This window comes from Penicillium waksmanii (genome assembly GCF_028829765.1).
Source record: "Penicillium waksmanii strain IBT 27052 chromosome Unknown utg000002l:1.0-3326099.0:1.0-3328782.0, whole genome shotgun sequence".
In the NCBI taxonomy this organism is placed as follows: domain Eukaryota; kingdom Fungi; phylum Ascomycota; class Eurotiomycetes; order Eurotiales; family Aspergillaceae; genus Penicillium; species Penicillium waksmanii.
This window is the reverse complement of record NW_026643249.1, coordinates 3,051,282-3,069,003: the sequence shown is the minus strand read 5'-3', so window position 1 is coordinate 3,069,003 and position 17,722 is coordinate 3,051,282. Positions and strand designations below refer to the sequence as shown.

General features: G+C 37.3%; 4 protein-coding genes across 4 annotated transcripts; 1 reads left to right on the top strand and 3 right to left on the bottom strand.

The window, feature by feature from the left end:
- Positions 1 to 7,544: 7,544 nt before the first annotated feature.
- N7481_002827 (uncharacterized protein) lies at positions 7,545 to 8,128 on the bottom strand (the record flags this gene model as incomplete). Its single annotated transcript, XM_057262046.1, has 2 exons — positions 7,545 to 7,889; positions 7,946 to 8,128. 2 exons carry the CDS (start codon positions 8,126 to 8,128, stop codon positions 7,545 to 7,547), a joined length of 528 nt encoding a protein of 175 aa, XP_057126978.1.
- A 58-nt stretch (positions 8,129 to 8,186) lies between these two features.
- Positions 8,187 to 10,524, bottom strand: N7481_002826 (uncharacterized protein; the record flags this gene model as incomplete). The annotated part of the gene is made up of 10 exons (XM_057262045.1): positions 8,187 to 8,426; positions 8,481 to 8,535; positions 8,607 to 8,871; positions 8,943 to 9,060; positions 9,124 to 9,241; positions 9,293 to 9,420; positions 9,493 to 9,557; positions 9,619 to 9,758; positions 9,839 to 10,134; positions 10,408 to 10,524. 10 exons carry the CDS (start codon positions 10,522 to 10,524, stop codon positions 8,187 to 8,189), a joined length of 1,542 nt encoding a protein of 513 aa, XP_057126977.1.
- Positions 10,525 to 12,886: 2,362 nt separating this feature from the next.
- On the bottom strand, positions 12,887 to 14,076 carry N7481_002825 (uncharacterized protein; the record flags this gene model as incomplete). The annotated part of the gene is made up of 3 exons (XM_057262044.1): positions 13,704 to 14,076; positions 13,238 to 13,630; positions 12,887 to 13,185 (listed from the first exon to the last, which is right to left on the bottom strand). The coding sequence occupies exons 1-3, from the start codon at positions 14,050 to 14,052 to the stop codon at positions 12,887 to 12,889; spliced, it is 1,041 nt and encodes a 346-aa protein (XP_057126976.1). The 5' UTR covers positions 14,053 to 14,076.
- Positions 14,077 to 15,939: 1,863 nt separating this feature from the next.
- On the top strand, positions 15,940 to 16,907 carry N7481_002824 (porphobilinogen synthase HEM2; the record flags this gene model as incomplete). The annotated part of the gene is made up of 2 exons (XM_057262043.1): positions 15,940 to 16,158; positions 16,263 to 16,907. 2 exons carry the CDS (start codon positions 15,940 to 15,942, stop codon positions 16,905 to 16,907), a joined length of 864 nt encoding a protein of 287 aa, XP_057126975.1.
- Between the last annotated feature and the right edge of the window lie 815 nt (positions 16,908 to 17,722).

Genomic DNA, 17,722 nt, shown 5'->3' with positions numbered 1-17,722 from the left:
AGTATAATTAAGCTTATAACTAAGCTTATATAAAGTTCTAGGTACCAGAGGTATAATCTAGATTAGATCTAGATAAGGTTCAGGTACTAGGCACCAGGGGTATATAAGGTTCAACGTCAGGTCAGGAACCAGTGTTTGTTTGGCGATATATCGGAAGTTATTGGTAAGTGACAAAGTCAGAAGACTATAGCCACCTATATAGATTGTATTAGGAATAGTAATAAAAGCTTTATAGTTTCCTAAATAGAAATGGTAAGTAAAAAGTTAGGATAAAAGGGTATAAAGAAGAGTATGTTGCTATCCGGGCTTATAACCTATAAGACTATACGTCTTACTAGGCTCAGGGAAGTAGAAGGTAGATCAGATGATCTAATAAGAAGCTATTGTTTGGTAATAGATAGGATGATTGATGTATTGTATGGATGTATATATTATTAGGATTATAGGAGATTAAGATGCTATTTATCCCTGAGGTTTAGCAAGCCTTAGGCCACTATTATTAGTAATTATAATGGTTATACGATAATAAGTCGTTATAATATATTAATTATGATTAGTATCGAATGGTAATTAATTATATAGGTTACCATAGTTAGCACTATAGTTAACTATATAGGTGGCAGAGTTAATTATGTAGGTGGCAGATGGCCAGAGTTGCCACAGCATCTAGATAGTTTGCCACTATCAATCAGGTTCTATAAGGTTCTATTAGGCTCTATGATCTATAGGCTATTGCTATATATTCAGAATTAGTCTATAGAAGTCTATTATTATTCTTCTCTCTAACTATAAATAGCTTAGCTAGTAATCTAGAGTTAGAGCTAAACTAGGTTTAAAATATACTACTATCCTTATAGATTAGAAAAATCTAGAAAAAACTATAGATAAGTTTAGTAAAGCTAATTATTTAGATCTAAAGAATAATAAAGAAGATTTTCTAAGTTAGGGCTATAATATAATATATTATAAGATTTTAAATTATTCTTAATTTATATTGTTTTAAATAATATTTACTATAACTATAAATAAAGATCTACTTATAGATAAATCTCTAAAAAAAACTAAAATAATTAATTAAAAAACTCTAAGATAAAGATAAGATAATCTAAAAGAAAATTAATAACTCTAGAAAATATTCTATAGAGAAAATATTAAAGTATTAACTCTAAAAAGCTTCTATATTATAAAGAATATCTTTATATTTTTATTATAGAAAATTTAAGATAAAAACTAATTAAACTTTACTATAATAAATAACTTATAAAATATTTTAGAAAAATATATATAGAAAAACTATTAAAAAGAAAATTCTATTAGAAAAAGCTACTAAAGAATATATAAGAATATATAAGAATATATTATAATATATAATATATTAAAAAATTAAAGTATCAAGGTATTAACTTTATAGAAAACTTTAATCTTTTCTAATTTTTTATTAGCTATATATAAAGTTAAATATAGATTTTATTATAGAACTCTCTATTATAATTTTTAAAGATAAAGAATATAATATAATTCTAATAATTATTTATTAACTTATAAAATTCTTTTAATTTTTCTTTATATTAATAATAATATTAATAGAAAACCTTACTAAACTTTTCTTTAATTAAATTAAACTTAAATATAGAAATCTAAAAAGAATTATATCTAATTAAAAATCTATCTTTATAAATAGATTTTAATTATAACTTTATTATTATTCTAAAATTAAGCTATTATTCTCTACTATATTTTATTTCTAAACTAATAAATAAATAAAAAGACTTAACTAGATTCTAAAAGATTATTTTAGATATTTTATTAATAAAGAATAATTAAATTAGGCTTAACTTCTTAAAATAGTATAGTTTATTCTGAATATACAGCAATAGCCTATTGAGCCTAATGGAACCTCATGGAACCTGATCGATAGTGGCAAACTATCTGGATGCTGTGGCAACTCTGGCCATCTGCCACCTACATAATTGACTCTGCCACCTACATAATTGACTCTGCCACCTACATAATTGACTATGGTGCTATCTATGGCAACCTATATAATCAATTACCATTCGATGCTAATCATGATTAATACATTACGACGACTTATTGTCGTGTGACCATTATAATTACTAATAATGGTGGCCTGAGGCCTGCTAAACCTCAGGGATAAATAGCATCTCAATCTCCTGCAATCCTAATAACATACACATCCATGCAATATATCAATTATCCTATCTATTACCAACCAACAGCTTCTTATTGGATCATCTGATCTACCTTCTACTTCCCTGAGCCTAGTAAGACGTACAGTCTTATATTTATATATAATAATTATAAGACTGTTAAGGTCTTACTAGGCTTAGGGGAATATAGATAAAAGAGGAATAATTATAGATAGATGATTACTGAGTAATCAATAAGATTAAGGATCTGATTGCTTGATTATAGATAATTCTGATTGCTGTGTTGATTTTTTGTATTATCTTCTGATTAAGTTATATATTATATCTGGCTAAGAGGGTCTTATTTATATCTAATAGTATTTTTATAATAGGACCTTATTTATTTTACTACCTATACCTCTCTAATTTAGAGAGTAGGTTTAGGCGATTAGAACTATTTTAGTATAGGTTTAGGCGACCTCGGGGTTCTAGGATTATTTACCTAAAATAGGTAAATTTTTCCTTGGTTATAGTATATTTATCTTTAGTTATACCTTAACTAGATCTTAACTAGATCTTAGCTGGATCTTAGCTAGATCTTAGCTAGATCTTAGCTAGATCTTAACTAGATCTTAACTAGATCTTAGTTAGAGTATTATAGGATAATATTCATAATAATACTATTAATATATTTACTAATAAGATTTCTTTCTATATACTACTAAAATATAATCCTAATTTCTAAGTCTAAGTCTTAGAAGAAATACTTAAAAAAAGAAGCTCTAAATACTAAAGAATAGGTAATTTATCTTTAAAATATTTATAAAGAGACTATAAAAAAGCTTTAAATTATATAGAAAATATAGTAGAAGTTATATAATAAGATCTATAAACTAAAAAAATTTTAAAGTTAGAAGCCTTATATCTTTTTTAATAAAAAATCTTTATTTTAAAGCTAAAGAAAAAAAGTTATTTCCCTAGTAAATTAGATTTTTCTATATTCTTATAAAGATTAATATCTAGGTATACTATATTATATTACTAAAGAAATATTTAAAACTATATAATATTTCCTCTATTTTTCTTTTTAAGCTATAGAATAGCTAAACTAAAGATAATTTACTAATACTAATACTTTAACTTAAAGATAAAGAGAAATTAAAAATTAAAAAATCTTTAATATAGTACTATACTACTATATAAAATAGACTAAATAATTTTTAGAATATAATTAATAAAAATCTATAGAGTATTTAAAAAATATAAAAAATATAAAATCTTTATTTAGAAAGAAATAAACTTAAAAAACTATATTCTAATAATAATAAAATATCTCTAAAACTTCTTTAAACTATATCTAAATTAATACTAAAAAAAGCTATTAAACTTCTACTAAATAAGACTATTTAATTATAAAAAGAAAGAATAAGTAAAATAAATAATAAAAACTACTAAGAAAATCTATATAAATCTAAAAGTATCTTAATCTAGTTAATAATCTATACTATAGCTAGAGTTAAAATAATACTATTTAGAGTTATATTATATTTAAACCCTACTATAATCTCTAAGAAAAAGAATCAAATAGTATTTTATTAGAGATTAAAATTAGTATTACTAATCTATAGCTATAGAAGATTATTAGGATAACTAAAGGGCTAAATAAAAAATAAGCTAGCCTTAGTATTTAATTTTTATTATTATTTAATAATAAATATAGTATATTCTTCTATAGTTTAATCTATATTTTTTATATTAAAATAGAGCTTATACTAAAAAAGATAGATAAAGATTATCTTTTAAAATAATACTAAAAAATAAATAGATTTTTTAATAACTATAGTCTTACTTTCTATATCCTAAATAAATATAGTACTATTATTCTAAACTTTATATATCTAGTTAAAGATTAACTAAAGTTAGTATAAATTACTATAGATTTTATAGAGTATCTAAAATAAATTAGTATTAAATTAAATATAAATTAGAAAAGCCTTATATCTAAAAGTAAGTCTTTCTATCTCTCTTATATAGAGTATAGATAATTAAGTTAGAATAATCCTAGTTATATTAGATTATAAAAATAATACTAATAAAAAAATAAAGAATTACTTTAGCTATATACTTAATATAGAAGATAAATAAAGAATAGATAATTTAGTTATAAAGAGAATAAAGACTAAGAACAGTACTAACTATACTTCTAGGGCTATTATTATTACTATCTCTATCCCTAGCTTTAGTATAATCTTTATCTTTAGCTATATAATAACTATCCTAATAACTATTAGAAGAATAAATAATATCTACAGAAGAAGGATTACTAAATTTAGCAATAGTAGAACTAATAATAGTAGATATAGTAAAGGATTATAATTTAATAAAAAAAAAGAATAAGGTAAGGTAAAGATAAAAGAAAAGTAAAAGTTAAAGACAGAAAGATAGAAGCTTTTATCTTAAAGATATTAAAGAGATTATATTACTTTATTTATATCTATATATAGATATACCTAAAGCAGTACTTATCCTAGGCCTTTATATAAGATAACACTATTTAGCTTAGATTATCTAATCTAACTCTAACCTTTATTAATAGTTAAGTTAACTATCTCTAAGAGAAAAGAATAAATTATTATAGGATTTAAAGTATATAATACCCTAGACTCTTAAGGCTGATTTATAGATAAATCCTCTTTAAGTTATCTATATATTAATATCTACCCAAACCCTAATATAATTTAAGATCCTATAAGTATTTAGGATTCTTGATCTTCTTAAGAATCAGTCTCTGTATTAACTGCCTAATCTGATCTCTACTGTCTGATATCCTTACCTAGTTATAGGTCTCTAGCCTGATAACTTAGTAATTATTATAGTATCTATATATATTTATATTTATTTTAACTATAATAAATATTATTTCTGAAAAATTAAGATTCTTACTAAGGATACTAAAGGAATTAATCAACAGAGCTTGCTGTAAGTTTCTTATAGAGTACGATCTTTCTCTAAATCTATAGCTAATATTAAATTAATAAACCTAATTATCTAGATATTAAGAGATTAGCCTTAATTAAAGACTTTAAATAATACCTAGGCTTAGTATATAATTATAATATAGTTAATAGTCTGGAAATACTATTTTTTGTATAATATTATAATAGATCTACCAGAATTCTATACTATAGTTTATAGCTTTATAGGGAGCCAAACTATATCTATAAATTTTTTCTGCTATATTTAAAAATTTATTAAGCAAAGGAATTAGTACCTTAGGGATTAATTAGCACTAAAGATAAGGTCAGGGAGAATATACTTTATATCTTATAGGGAGTTACTTCTAAAGACAGCCCTAATATTTAAGAGCTAGTTTTATTTTTAGCAAAATAATTAATAATTATGTCTATTCTTAAAATTACCTTGACTAAAATATACTGACTAACTCTTTACAGACCCCTTTACTAAGATATTAGTATATAATATTTAGTAGGTAAGCTACAGCAAATTAAGGGCTATAACAAAAGATACCTTTAAATACTATTTTACAGTAAACATTAAGATTTAGCTATCTATAAGAATCTAACATTTTAATTTAAACCTTATCATTACTAACAAAGTATAGTATTTAAACAAAATATACCTATAATATATTTTGATACTTTCTAAAAGTAATATATACTAAAAACCTATATATTAGTCAGTCCTTAATTTATTACTGACTGTTTAATAAATAATAAGGCTAAGGTCTTAGTAATAGGTTATAAATATAGTAAGTCAAACTAATTTTAAGAATAACTATAGTAGGGTCTATTTACTCTTTAATTACTGTTCTCTTCAGTATATAGCTAATTCTTTTTTATTCAGAAAGAAACTATTATATCTAGAATCTTTTGTTAAATTAATTTAACTTTATAATACTTAAGATAAAGTTTGAGAGAATACTTTATCCCCTTCTATACTGAAGAAGCTATTTGCAGACCTTAAAGAAGAGCTTTTGTACTATGAGAAAAATTATTGTGTTTTTATTATATAAAAGGTATTAATAGATAGGATAATTATAATAACTTATTGGCTCTTTTCTACCTTATCTTAAGAAACAATATAAGAGGAATACTTCTGTAATTTAAGCCTGTATTTTTTCTTTCTTAATTTACCTCTCTACCTTAAATTATCTAATAGAGAGAGATACTAGATAGAGATATATATTAAGTATATAAAACTGATTTATCTACCGCTGGTATTTAAGGTCTATAAACCTTAATAATATACCCTCTAAGATACTATCCTAAAGAACCTAGGTTTACTATTAAGATTATTAGCAGAGTATTAATTATTATATTATACTTATTAAAGTTAATATATATATGCCAGTAATTCTTTACAATAACAGACTTTAAATTTGAAGCTGTATAGGTCTATATAGTAATAATAGTAAAATAGAAATAGTCTCTTCTAAATAGCTAGGAGGAATACCTTCTCTGCTTATAAATATAGCAAAAGCTCTATTAAAAAGACTTATACTATAACAAAAAAAGAATCCTTATCCTAATTATTCTTATACTGAAACAGAGAAACATCCTAATAAAGATCCAGGGAAATCAGATCGTTGATATAACCTCAGAAGGTATACCAGAGTAGGAGGTTGGTTTTAAAACTATTCAGTCTATTGACAGGCCTCTTTCGAAACCAACTAGAATATTTAAGATTACGGCCTCCTTTACCGGCTATCTAAATATAGCTTTTATAAAGAGAACCCTTAGAGAAATAGCCAGAACTTTCTGTTTTCCTCCCTAAGGTCATTCTAAGTAAGGAGAATTCAATACAAGAGTTGAAAAAGAAAACGACAGATCCTATGCCTTGTTGAGATTAAGCTCAGATGGGTCATGAGGTAAAAAGAACCACCATAAGACATGCCTAGGTTATGGAATGCAGGGGGGGGGGAATATGACAAAATGTGGGCCTAAGTACAGTATTCTGTATTTTAGTCTTCAGCGTGTACCATAACAGGCCAAACTCCACATGTTTCATCAATGGCCTCATTTAAAGCCGGATGTTCTATATATTTTTGGCGAACCATCACCCTTATCTTCCCCGGCTGCCTACCAGAAATACAAACAGATGACTGGCACAGGTATTGGTGGCAGTGGAGGATTGACTAGTGGCCATGTGCAAGGATCTACCCTACGGTGTGGCTATATGGTTTCTATGGAACTTGTTCAATAAATTGCTGAAGCTGGTACCGGTTTTTGAGTCGAAAATTCCATTCTCGGAGTTGCAAGCTTCAAATTTTCAACGGGCGTGGGAGCAAGTTCTTCATCACGAACGCGTATCGATCGAGAAACAATGGGAGGCACACGCCAATTGTTGAAATATGACGTGTCATACCTATGGCCTCTACTCTTCGATATATGTCATATATGCGTTGTTTTCCACACTGAAGTCTCCGTGCACTCCAAACTTGCTCAGCATCAGGGTCGAACCATCACCCTCATAGCGCTGCACCATAGCAATAGGGCTTCCAGATTCATCACATAGAGTCAATTCAACCTCCTTGCCGTTATCAATGTCACCCTTCACCTGCCTTGCGCCAGCCTGTCTAAACATGAACTTGCTAGCACGACTCTTTCGAGCATAAAACATGTAACCGAAGAATGTTTCTTTGTAGCTGCCAGATGTATCTGCACACAGATAGCGTTGGTGCTTGACTGTGCGGATAAGATAAGGCACGTTGTATTGGAGCTTCATAGGCGGATCAGCAGGTAAAATCAGATATGAAAGAAATCAGAAATACTTACCTTGGGGGCTCGGTTAAGCTCTCCTTGTAGTTCAACTTCGAAGTCACACTCATCGTCATATTGATCAATTCCGACATACTCCTTGAAGTTATTTGTAAAGGATTCACTCTTGACTCGCTCTTGAAATTGGTTGGAGAAAAAGATCGCACTATAATATTCAGAAGAGGCGTGACCATCTTTCATTATGATTTCCGCCAGCAAACGTTGAGAGTACTTAAGCAACAATGGCTCTGCATCCCTATTAGCAGGAACTAATCAATTTTGAATACTGTCGAAACATACCAAGTCGTCTCTTTGAGGCATGTTCACGCAGGCCATAGTATTCATTTGCTCCAACATACTCTGTTTCTTTAGCTCGAAGACGGAACCGACGATTAACAGGCTTTCTAGTCCCCGCTACAATATCTGCAAAGAGTTTGGGAATGTGCGAGAAATCAGTGAAGCGTCCGATAAAATCCACCAATGGTAGCACATCTTGTTGCTACTTATATTCAGTACATTGACACTTGAGTCTCTCAATAGCAGGAATACTTACGTTGATCACTCTCCAGTGATTGAACGGCTTAACAGTGTGGCACCAATTCGGGGGACTTGAGAAAATTATGTGTTAGTAATATGCCTACCTGCATGGCAGGGACTGTGTTTTGCGGGTCTAACTCACTCATTGCACAGAATTGTGTCACCGCCCTGGGCTTCCCATGTGAGAGAATTTGACATTCTGCTGCTTTGATTTGAGCCTGATGACTTTCCATTCTCTTCATAGCTTACGCTGGCCGAAGCTTGGAATGTTCCATAGGAGAAGGAAGCTTGAGCGCTAGCCTTCATTGCATTTGATTTCTCTTCTGCACTCGCAGATTCTGAAGAGGTGAATTGCTCAGAGGCATAGAGCTTCCCACCTAGCTGAAGATTGGTAGAAAAGAAATGTCCTGTGAAGAGGAGTTAGACATTGAAGTTAACACATAGGTATAGCTCTGTGAGCTATAATGTGTTAACATACCAAAATCATGGTGGAATTGGACAAGAGTTGCTTCGTCCGTCACTCCTTGCACGGCGGTTTTACATTCATCTGTCAGCTCCAGACTTCTTGGGTCAAGATGCAAGACAACTCTCGGAAACTGAACAATAGGAAGATCTAATTAGACTTTGCTCAAGGCATCGTTCAAACGAAGCCAGCTTACATTGTAAGTGATGTTCATGGTTCTTGCCGAAGATGATTGAGATGAAGCCATAGCCTGGCTTTCACTCTGGCTGAAACCGGCCTTTACAGATAGACTGGCACCGAAAACATTTCCTCCACTGAGGACGATCAGTAATAAAACTTCAGTCTTCATGTCTTAGATAACTCACGCTGAGGCTTCGATATCCATTTGAGAGAAAGAACTCGATGCAACACTTTTAGAAAGTGCAGTTGACGTTTCAAAGACGTTGACATAGGAGTCATCAGTCACAACGTATCTAGGGATTCGGTATTCGGTCTGATATTTGTTAGCCAAGAACTTAGATTCATAACGCTCTAGTATAGAAGTGGTGATGAAATTATTAGTTACTTCAAGTTTGATGCTTTTATCGGCCTTTTCCATGCTGGTCATTTTTCTGGGTTTGATAGAGAATGCTTCATAAAAATATCAGAGAACATAACCACATAAGCGTAGTCGGTGATCTACTACACTTACCAGTATAGGGAGCCTTATCAATCCTCTTGAATCCTTTAGTGCCATTTGCATAGGTGGTAAAAACCATTCTATGGCCGTTCAGGAATTGGGTATTCCGAAGAACCGAGTCCCAGTCTTCTTCAGACATGCTGCCAGCAACCCTATTTCCTTAATATCTTAGCCAAGTGGTCTAGAATTAATTTGCCATTGAGAACTTCCAGCGTTCAGGTTCAGCACTTACACAACACTCTCCTTAGAGACGCCGGCCTTGAAGTTGGCATGGTTATACTTGCTAGCAAGCTCTTTCAGCGTTGCAGATATCAACTCCGGTTTATTTTTCTGCACGCGCACATGGTCAGTTTCGAAAATCATAATGCATGGATGAAATTCATTCCATACCATCAAATCCATATCCAGATCGCTATCCAAGACCTTCTGAGCTGCCGCGCTTAGCTCCTTCTTCTTCTCCTCCTTTTCCTCGGGCAACTCAAGATACACATCAAGGATCTGAATGTCATTGGAAGACTTTGATACGTCCTGGACCGCGTTCTGATGTTAGCATTCAAGTCCTCTACGACCTTGTGTGGCTTCTTGTCGCATATATGTATACCTTTTCGTCCCCCTTGACTATCGCTTGATATACACTCCACTTCATGTCATCACCCACACGAGCACCATCCTTACTGCAGAACGCAAGTCGAGCCCTTTTCCAAATGTTTAGACTTGAATCTCACGGAGATCCATATCCAGGCTATAGAACACCTACTTTCCTGAGTTAAGTTTCTTTTCCTTTGCCAGCACGTTTCGAACCGTGCCTAGGGTGGCTTTTGCATCGATTTCCGCCTCAGTACTGATGCGGTTAGTCAACTTCTCTTCTCCAGAGGAATCAACAGTCCTGATGTTGAAGAGTCGGGTTATTGCAGGCATGATCGTAGGAAATTCGATGAGCAAAAATGATCGTGTCTAAGCTCTAAACTGGTAGCAGCGAAGCTTCATAGCAGTTTTTTTTTTATATACCTACGTAAAGGGCGGTGAATGTAGCTCATCCAGCCCATTCCGCTCCACAGTTCAGCTGAGATCTATCATCTCGTGGAGGAGACCCATCCAGAAAACTCAAAATCCGATGGACGATATGCGATCTACATAAAGTACCTATGGGTGCGCAATTGAATTGGTTTTGCATTCAATACCACTGCGTGGCGACCAAATTACTTCGAAGAAATTCATGCTGCCACCGGATTGAACGCCCACTCATTTAAAAACGAGTTCCGACCCATAGAAAATAGCTTCCTAGCTCTAGAGTGCACTTTACCCTCTCTGGCAGCATGTGTCTGCTCTCCACTCATGTACCCGCTTTCCACCCCCCGCCTCGATTTTAGCTGTAAAATATAACAGGACAAAACCGAGATATTCCATTGGTGATTGACCAAATTTCGTCGAGGGGTACTAGGTAATACAATATGCTATGTCATAGTAGGCATCTAAAGTGGAGAATAGATCTTGCGATCCACCGTGCGAACCCAACACGCAAGCGAACCGAACGCCTCAAAACACCATAGTAAATGCGATTTTTCCTTCCTCGATGTCTCAATTACCATTAGACCTTCTTGATAAGATTCAATTAACATATAAATCGGAAGATGGCTAGGATCTGGGAGTACAACAGGTCGGGCGCTGGCTAGCTATCGCGGCACGCCCCGTCGCGCCAGTTTGTTTTGAACGAAAAGCAAATGCATGCAGCTTCTTTCGGGAACCGAGTGTGGGGCAGACCGGGGGGAAGGGGAGGTGGAGTGCAACAGGATAAGCAGAAGCTTTGACTACAGTAAAAACAGCATAATAACAATAAATTAGCCGATGATCGAGAATTGGAAAAGGTTGGGAGAAGTTGAGAAATACAATAAGGATGGGCATGGAAGTGTCGGTGTGGCAGAGTGGAGTCATAATGGCCACCGCAACATCCATCACCCCATCCACCCCATTTAGGGCCCTCGTTTTTGACTCATTGGGCTTCAATTCTCCTGGCTCTTATCCCGTCGTGCGCTTCAGTGCCCGTACATACTGCAATATACTTGAATCGCTGCAGGACTTCTGCCAGGATATCGGTCCAGAAATAACTTTGTAACTTCCGACCACGGCCGTCGCCGATCTTTTCTCAGTCCCTTCAAATAGTCTATCTCCTTTGAGGACCACCGCACGCGTCTCCTAGATGTTTTCTGGGCTTCGTTTTCACCTCCGCAAAATAACGAGCTTCGTAGCATCTCTGTTGGTCTTCCATTTTCCCTCTCACAGGCTGTAGATATACTTCGTATACAACGTTTCCCATGTCCGACCTGCTGCATGATGTCATTCTGGGAAGGTTTTCCATCGCGTAGAGGCTGCTCACTAGCTGTTTCAGATGGCTTAGACGGATAGTGAGAAGCCTCTGGCAAGAATGTCATGAAATAGGCATACCACCCTCTGAAGACATTTGAGACTGACTGGCGTATTTTCCTACGAAAGCATCGCTCGAAGTCAAGTAACCCTTCTTCGTCCTCTTCGGCCGTTTTGATAATACATCATCATGTTGCGTCTGTTTTTCGCTCAGCTAAAGTTTTAAATTTCCTTATACAACTTGGTTGCGATGCCAATCAGCCTGACAGGGACGGAAACCCACCCCTAGGTCTTTATTTGAGCTCATTTCACCTATCAAGTCGGAGTGAAATATTTCATTCGCTTGTATAGGAAGGTGCTGATCCGCTCTGGATCAATGAACACGGAAAAATCTTGGCACATCTCACGATGCATCATAAGTGAGCAGATACCACGATCCTTGATTATCTGATTGCTGTGGGTGTGGATCCAGTGACCAGAGAATTTATGGGAAAACATTGATGCATCACGGAGGGATTCATGGTGTTTTCACCGAGGATCTGATAAACTTTCTTGCTTGACAAGGTGTCTTGGACGTTTGTGCCACGGCCACAGACCTATTCCGCAAGACTCCGCTCGACGTGAGCATCACTCCACGCTCAGAAGTGTCGATAATCTTCTTAATTTGCTCTTCAGCCCAGGGAAATGTAAAGAGGCGGAAGCGATAAATCGACTGGCACTAGAATGATATGTAAAGGCGTTTGGATGTAAACATCCGAAAGGATTACTACAGTACTCTCGATATTCTTTTGACTTCCTGGATCAACACGAGAAACGTGAAGGGTCTTCATAATCCCAGCGATACATAGTACTCGGGCAGCGTATATCGAGATACAATATTTATACTTGATCATCTTTCGAGCAGCATTTTATACTCTCCTCACGTACACAACAAGCAACAGGCGTCAGCTTGTCCGTTCCACAATTGGCGCTTCCGAATGGAATTCATAGCCTTCTTGCTCGCCGTAAACTCTTCAAAATACTCTCTACGCCCCTGAAACTCAAGACCCCCGTCCTTTCTCGAGTAGCTGTCCCGTGGATGTCCGGACATGTCCGACGAGCCCTTACGCTCGACCTGCCCGGTCACGACTTCATAGAGGAACGCGTCTACCTCGGCCAAGAAGTCGGCCGCGTCTATGCTGGAGGTGATATGACTGCATGATATCTTTGCGCGTTGTTCTGTTCTCGTCAGCCTCTTGTGGTTACGGCTTATGTGAGTGGTCAGGCTTACCTGTCTCGGCATTGAATCGTCTGACGAGCTGCCTCATTTTGCCGATCGACTCGCTGTACCTGATGACGCTCTGTGTCTCAAATAAGAAGATGGGCGCGTGCTGATACATAGAGTCGCCGACGAATAGTATTCTCTCGTGTGAATCCCATATGGCAATCTCGTCCGGTGTGTGGCCGGGTATGTGGTACACCGTCAGGTGAAGATCGTGCCCAACTCTGTCAATTACCTGCTGTCCGTCGCTGCACCAATTGGTTACTGTATATTCTGGTGTTTTGATATTGAGTTTGTCACAGAGGGACGTGCTTGGTAGTCGGGTTGGGCTGAGATAGTCTTTGTCATAATCGCTGGCCCAGACGGTACTGCCGTCCGTTTCGACAAACTGCTCGATGCCGCCTTACGGTATTAACAAGAATGAAATATATTGAAAGAATCCAACCACCAAGTAATTTAATATCATGATACTCACCAATATGATCAAAGTGGCAATGTGTGCAAATAACAAGATACTCTCTCTCCCCACCAGAGTTGAGAGGAGCTTCGCTATTGTCTTTCACGGGAACCGTCTCGAGGAAACTACGTAGCGACCTGAGCTCGACGCTGGGATCGCGCGCCGCGCCACCGCACCCAGTATCCAAGAGCACAAGGACAGATGGGTACACCTTGGCGTATATTATAGGCATCTCGAGGAACTTATCGTCCTCGACGATCTGGAATGTGGTGTCATTGAGCCTGCTGGCTGTGAAACATGTCGAGCCGGGGTTGGCGGGCTCGGGGGTCGGGCTGGCCGCTTTTCTGGGAATCATATCGATACACATTTCAAGAAGAGCAACTGGATTCTCGGAGCATCGGAAGCTAGAGCGGAATAACTGTCTATGAGTTGTACTTGGAAGCGTTGCGAATGGGTGGCAGAGGCAGACCCCGCAGAACAGCAATGCTATGGTCCAAAGCGGCAGCCGAAAGGGGCCAACTGAACAATGTGCTCTGAAACGAACGAAGTGAGAGAAAGGATTGTTGGTCACGCTGACATGTGGTGTGTGAGGCGTGGAAAGAAGGTCAATTTAGAATGTCTTGCCACGCACTTCTCTAATTTGCTTCTGTACCTTCCTGCCCCCACCTCCACACCCCCCCCCACCTGCTAGTGCCTCCTAAATTTCCTTCCTCGGACTGGCCTGTCTTGGCTTAGGGCTGCAGGTCTATATCTGCTGGTATATGCAAGATTCTGCTCTCTTAGTGCTTCGCTGGCTGGATGTTTATTGGCTTTTACACTTGTTGAACTTTATGCTATTGCCACTGATCTTGCCTGGGGGGGGGCTCGATTTTTTTCTTTCTACGCTTTCGCTCTCCACATTGTGATGAGCCCTCTTTTTCTAAATGAAAAGGGAACTGTTTGTCTAAATAGTAATGAGGTTGCTATCCCTTTAGATGTTTCTGGTTCACTTACACTCATTGCTGATGGGCAATCATTCACTGTGGGTAGAGAGTTTAATAGTGGCAGTGGTGATGGTGGTTGCGACTCAAGCATATCTAGTTTAATCGATATGATCTCTGACTTAAGCGATACCTTGATTTCGAGCTCTTTTTCTTCATGTCTGGACAAAATTGTCAATACCATTAAGTCCTGGCCCTCCGGAGTATATGGAGTGAAATAAGTTCGCGTTTAGGGCCTATTAACTCAGCAGTCGAAAGTTTAGACCAATTTCTAAGCCCTATAAGAAAGATCTTATAGTTGCAAAGCTCTAGAAGTAAGCTACAGAATCAAAATTAATCACAAATAGTCTCCGGTAAAATCTGATACTTATCCTGATCTGGAAAGAGGCCGTAATATTCCGAGGTCGATGAAGAAGTTATTGAATAACCCTCTGGTGCTTCATGCCACTACCACCACTACCCATAATGTCAAGAATTATGTTTCTCTACACAGAGAAATGTGGTAGAATCCTACTTGGGACAGAAGTGTCCAGAATCTGAAAGAATACTCATAGGTCGATTCCTTGCCAGTAGCAGCCATGGCTACCCCATAACCGCTCAAGAAGCCCGAACCACTTCTAAGGTGTGCACCACTATAACTAGATCAGCGGCAGATTCCTCTACACACCTTATTATAACCAAGCGCGGCACATCTCTCTCCAAGTTCAAGACTTTTTGTTGATGACCTCGACGGTGGCGCCGGATATCAAATCACAAGGTCAGACAGAGGTTGACCACCAAGCCTATCAAACACAGCTCACAGCAATCCAGGCTGCTACATCGAAGCACTTCCTTTCATTAGAGATGTCGTTCATCTTATACCTTCGAGTGAAATGGATTCGGACGAAGATTGGTAGAGTCAGAAGAACGTCTCCATGAAATTGAAAATAGGGCAAAGCTGATAAGGGATTTTATTTTACATCAGATACTAAATACTATATTGATCTTTAGTTACTACAATATTGATGACCTAGGGGGGTGTATATACATAGTCAAAATCGTGGGGTAACCATACCAAACATACATACATACTGTATGCACCAAGTTCTCCGGCCAACTCCGCCTGGACCAATCACAATGCAAGTCATTCGCCTTACCCGCGTTCCTCGGCATGACCGGTCACATTCCCGCCCTCCGATTCCGCCACTGGCCCCCGCCCTCCATCTTAAAAATCTCTCCTTCTTCTCTATCCCCAGCACAATCAATCCTGGGCCCAATTCCCCCAAACACCCAAAATGTCCTTCTCAAATCTTGTTTCCGACATCGCATTTCGCGACTCAAACGCAGATGAGCGTGGTTCGACAATCTCCCACGCCCAGTCACGCGCTGCTCGATCATACGCCAGCACCACAGCCACCAGTGTCAGCATCTCTGGGGATATTTCCAGCCAGCTTCATGCTGGATACAGTCACCCTCTGAGCCGGTCATGGCAAGCAGAGCGTCAATTGACAAAGGTACACCACCACACCAATACCATGGGGAGGGGAGAATCCACACAGAATCCATCCCAAAATGACTCCTCATTCTACCAATCCCTCCTTTACTAACAATCCACCAGGACATGCTCATCTACCCCCTCTTCATAACCGACAATCCCGACGAAGAAACACCAATCCCTTCCCTCCCAAACCAATACCGCCGAGGCGTCAACAAATTAATCCCCTTCCTCGCCCCTCTAATCCGAAAGGGCCTAAGCTCAGTAATGCTCTTCGGCGTCCCTTTACACCCCTCCGCAAAAGACGCCCTCGGCACATCCGCCGACGACCCCTCCGGCCCCGTAATCTCCGCAATCCGACTCCTACGCACCCGATTCCCAAAACTCTACATAACAACCGACGTCTGTCTCTGCGAATACACATCCCACGGCCACTGCGGCATCCTCCGCGAAGACGGAACCCTCGATAACGCCCAATCCGTGGACCGAATCGCAGACGTAGCTCTAGCCTACGCAATCGCCGGCGCACACTGCGTCGCACCATCAGACATGAACGACGGACGCGTTCGCGGCATCAAACTAAAACTCATCGAAGCAGGCGTCGCCCACCGCGTCCTACTCATGTCCTACTCAGCCAAATTCAGCGGATGTCTGTACGGTCCCTTCCGCGATGCTGCGGGTTCTTGTCCCAGTTTTGGCGATCGGCGGTGCTACCAATTACCCCCCGCGGACGAGGCCTTGCGCGGCGTGCGATTGTTCGCGATATGAACGAGGGAGCGGATATTATTATGGTTAAGCCTGCTAGTAGCTACCTGGATATTATTCGGGATGCGAAGGATTTGGCGCAGGATTTGCCTGTTGCTGCTTATCAGGTTAGTGGAGAATTTGCAATGATCCATGCGGGAGCCAAGGCGGGGGTATTTGATTTGAAGAGCATGGCTTTTGAGAGTACTGAGGGGATTTTGAGAGCTGGGGCTGGAATCGTGGTTAGTTATTTCACGCCTGAGTTTCTTGATTGGCTGTGAGATGTGGCTACGGCACTTCTTATATATGCATTTGGCATATCAGCTTGAACATCTGGGCTGGGCTGGGCTAGGCTGGGCTGAGCTGGCATGGAACGAACGACACAACACGACCCAACCCATTCATAATTCCCAACAACAAAACCAAGATACCCACCATATGACTTTTTATTATTCACGAGCCGGTTGTATCTACAATTCATCCCCTCTCTTCTCTTGTCTCCTCTTTATTTCTGTTCTCTACTTTGGCATTTTGACATCTCGGCATTTTGGCATTTTCATAATGGCAATGAAAAATAAAAGCTTGAACAATATTCATATTCACATTTGTAGATATATACTAAGTATTGCAACAAGGAAAATAGTAGAGAGAAGAATGAGGAATGAAATAAAGCATAAAATAACAATAGAAGAACAATAGGGGGTGTAAACACGACGTCAAATCGCCTAGATGGGGTGTCACAGATAAGAGAAACAAAATCAACTTCCAAGGGTATGTATGGCCACTGGTTACATCGGGCACATCGCATCCTTGGGGAAAAAAATAGCAAACAAGTAGAA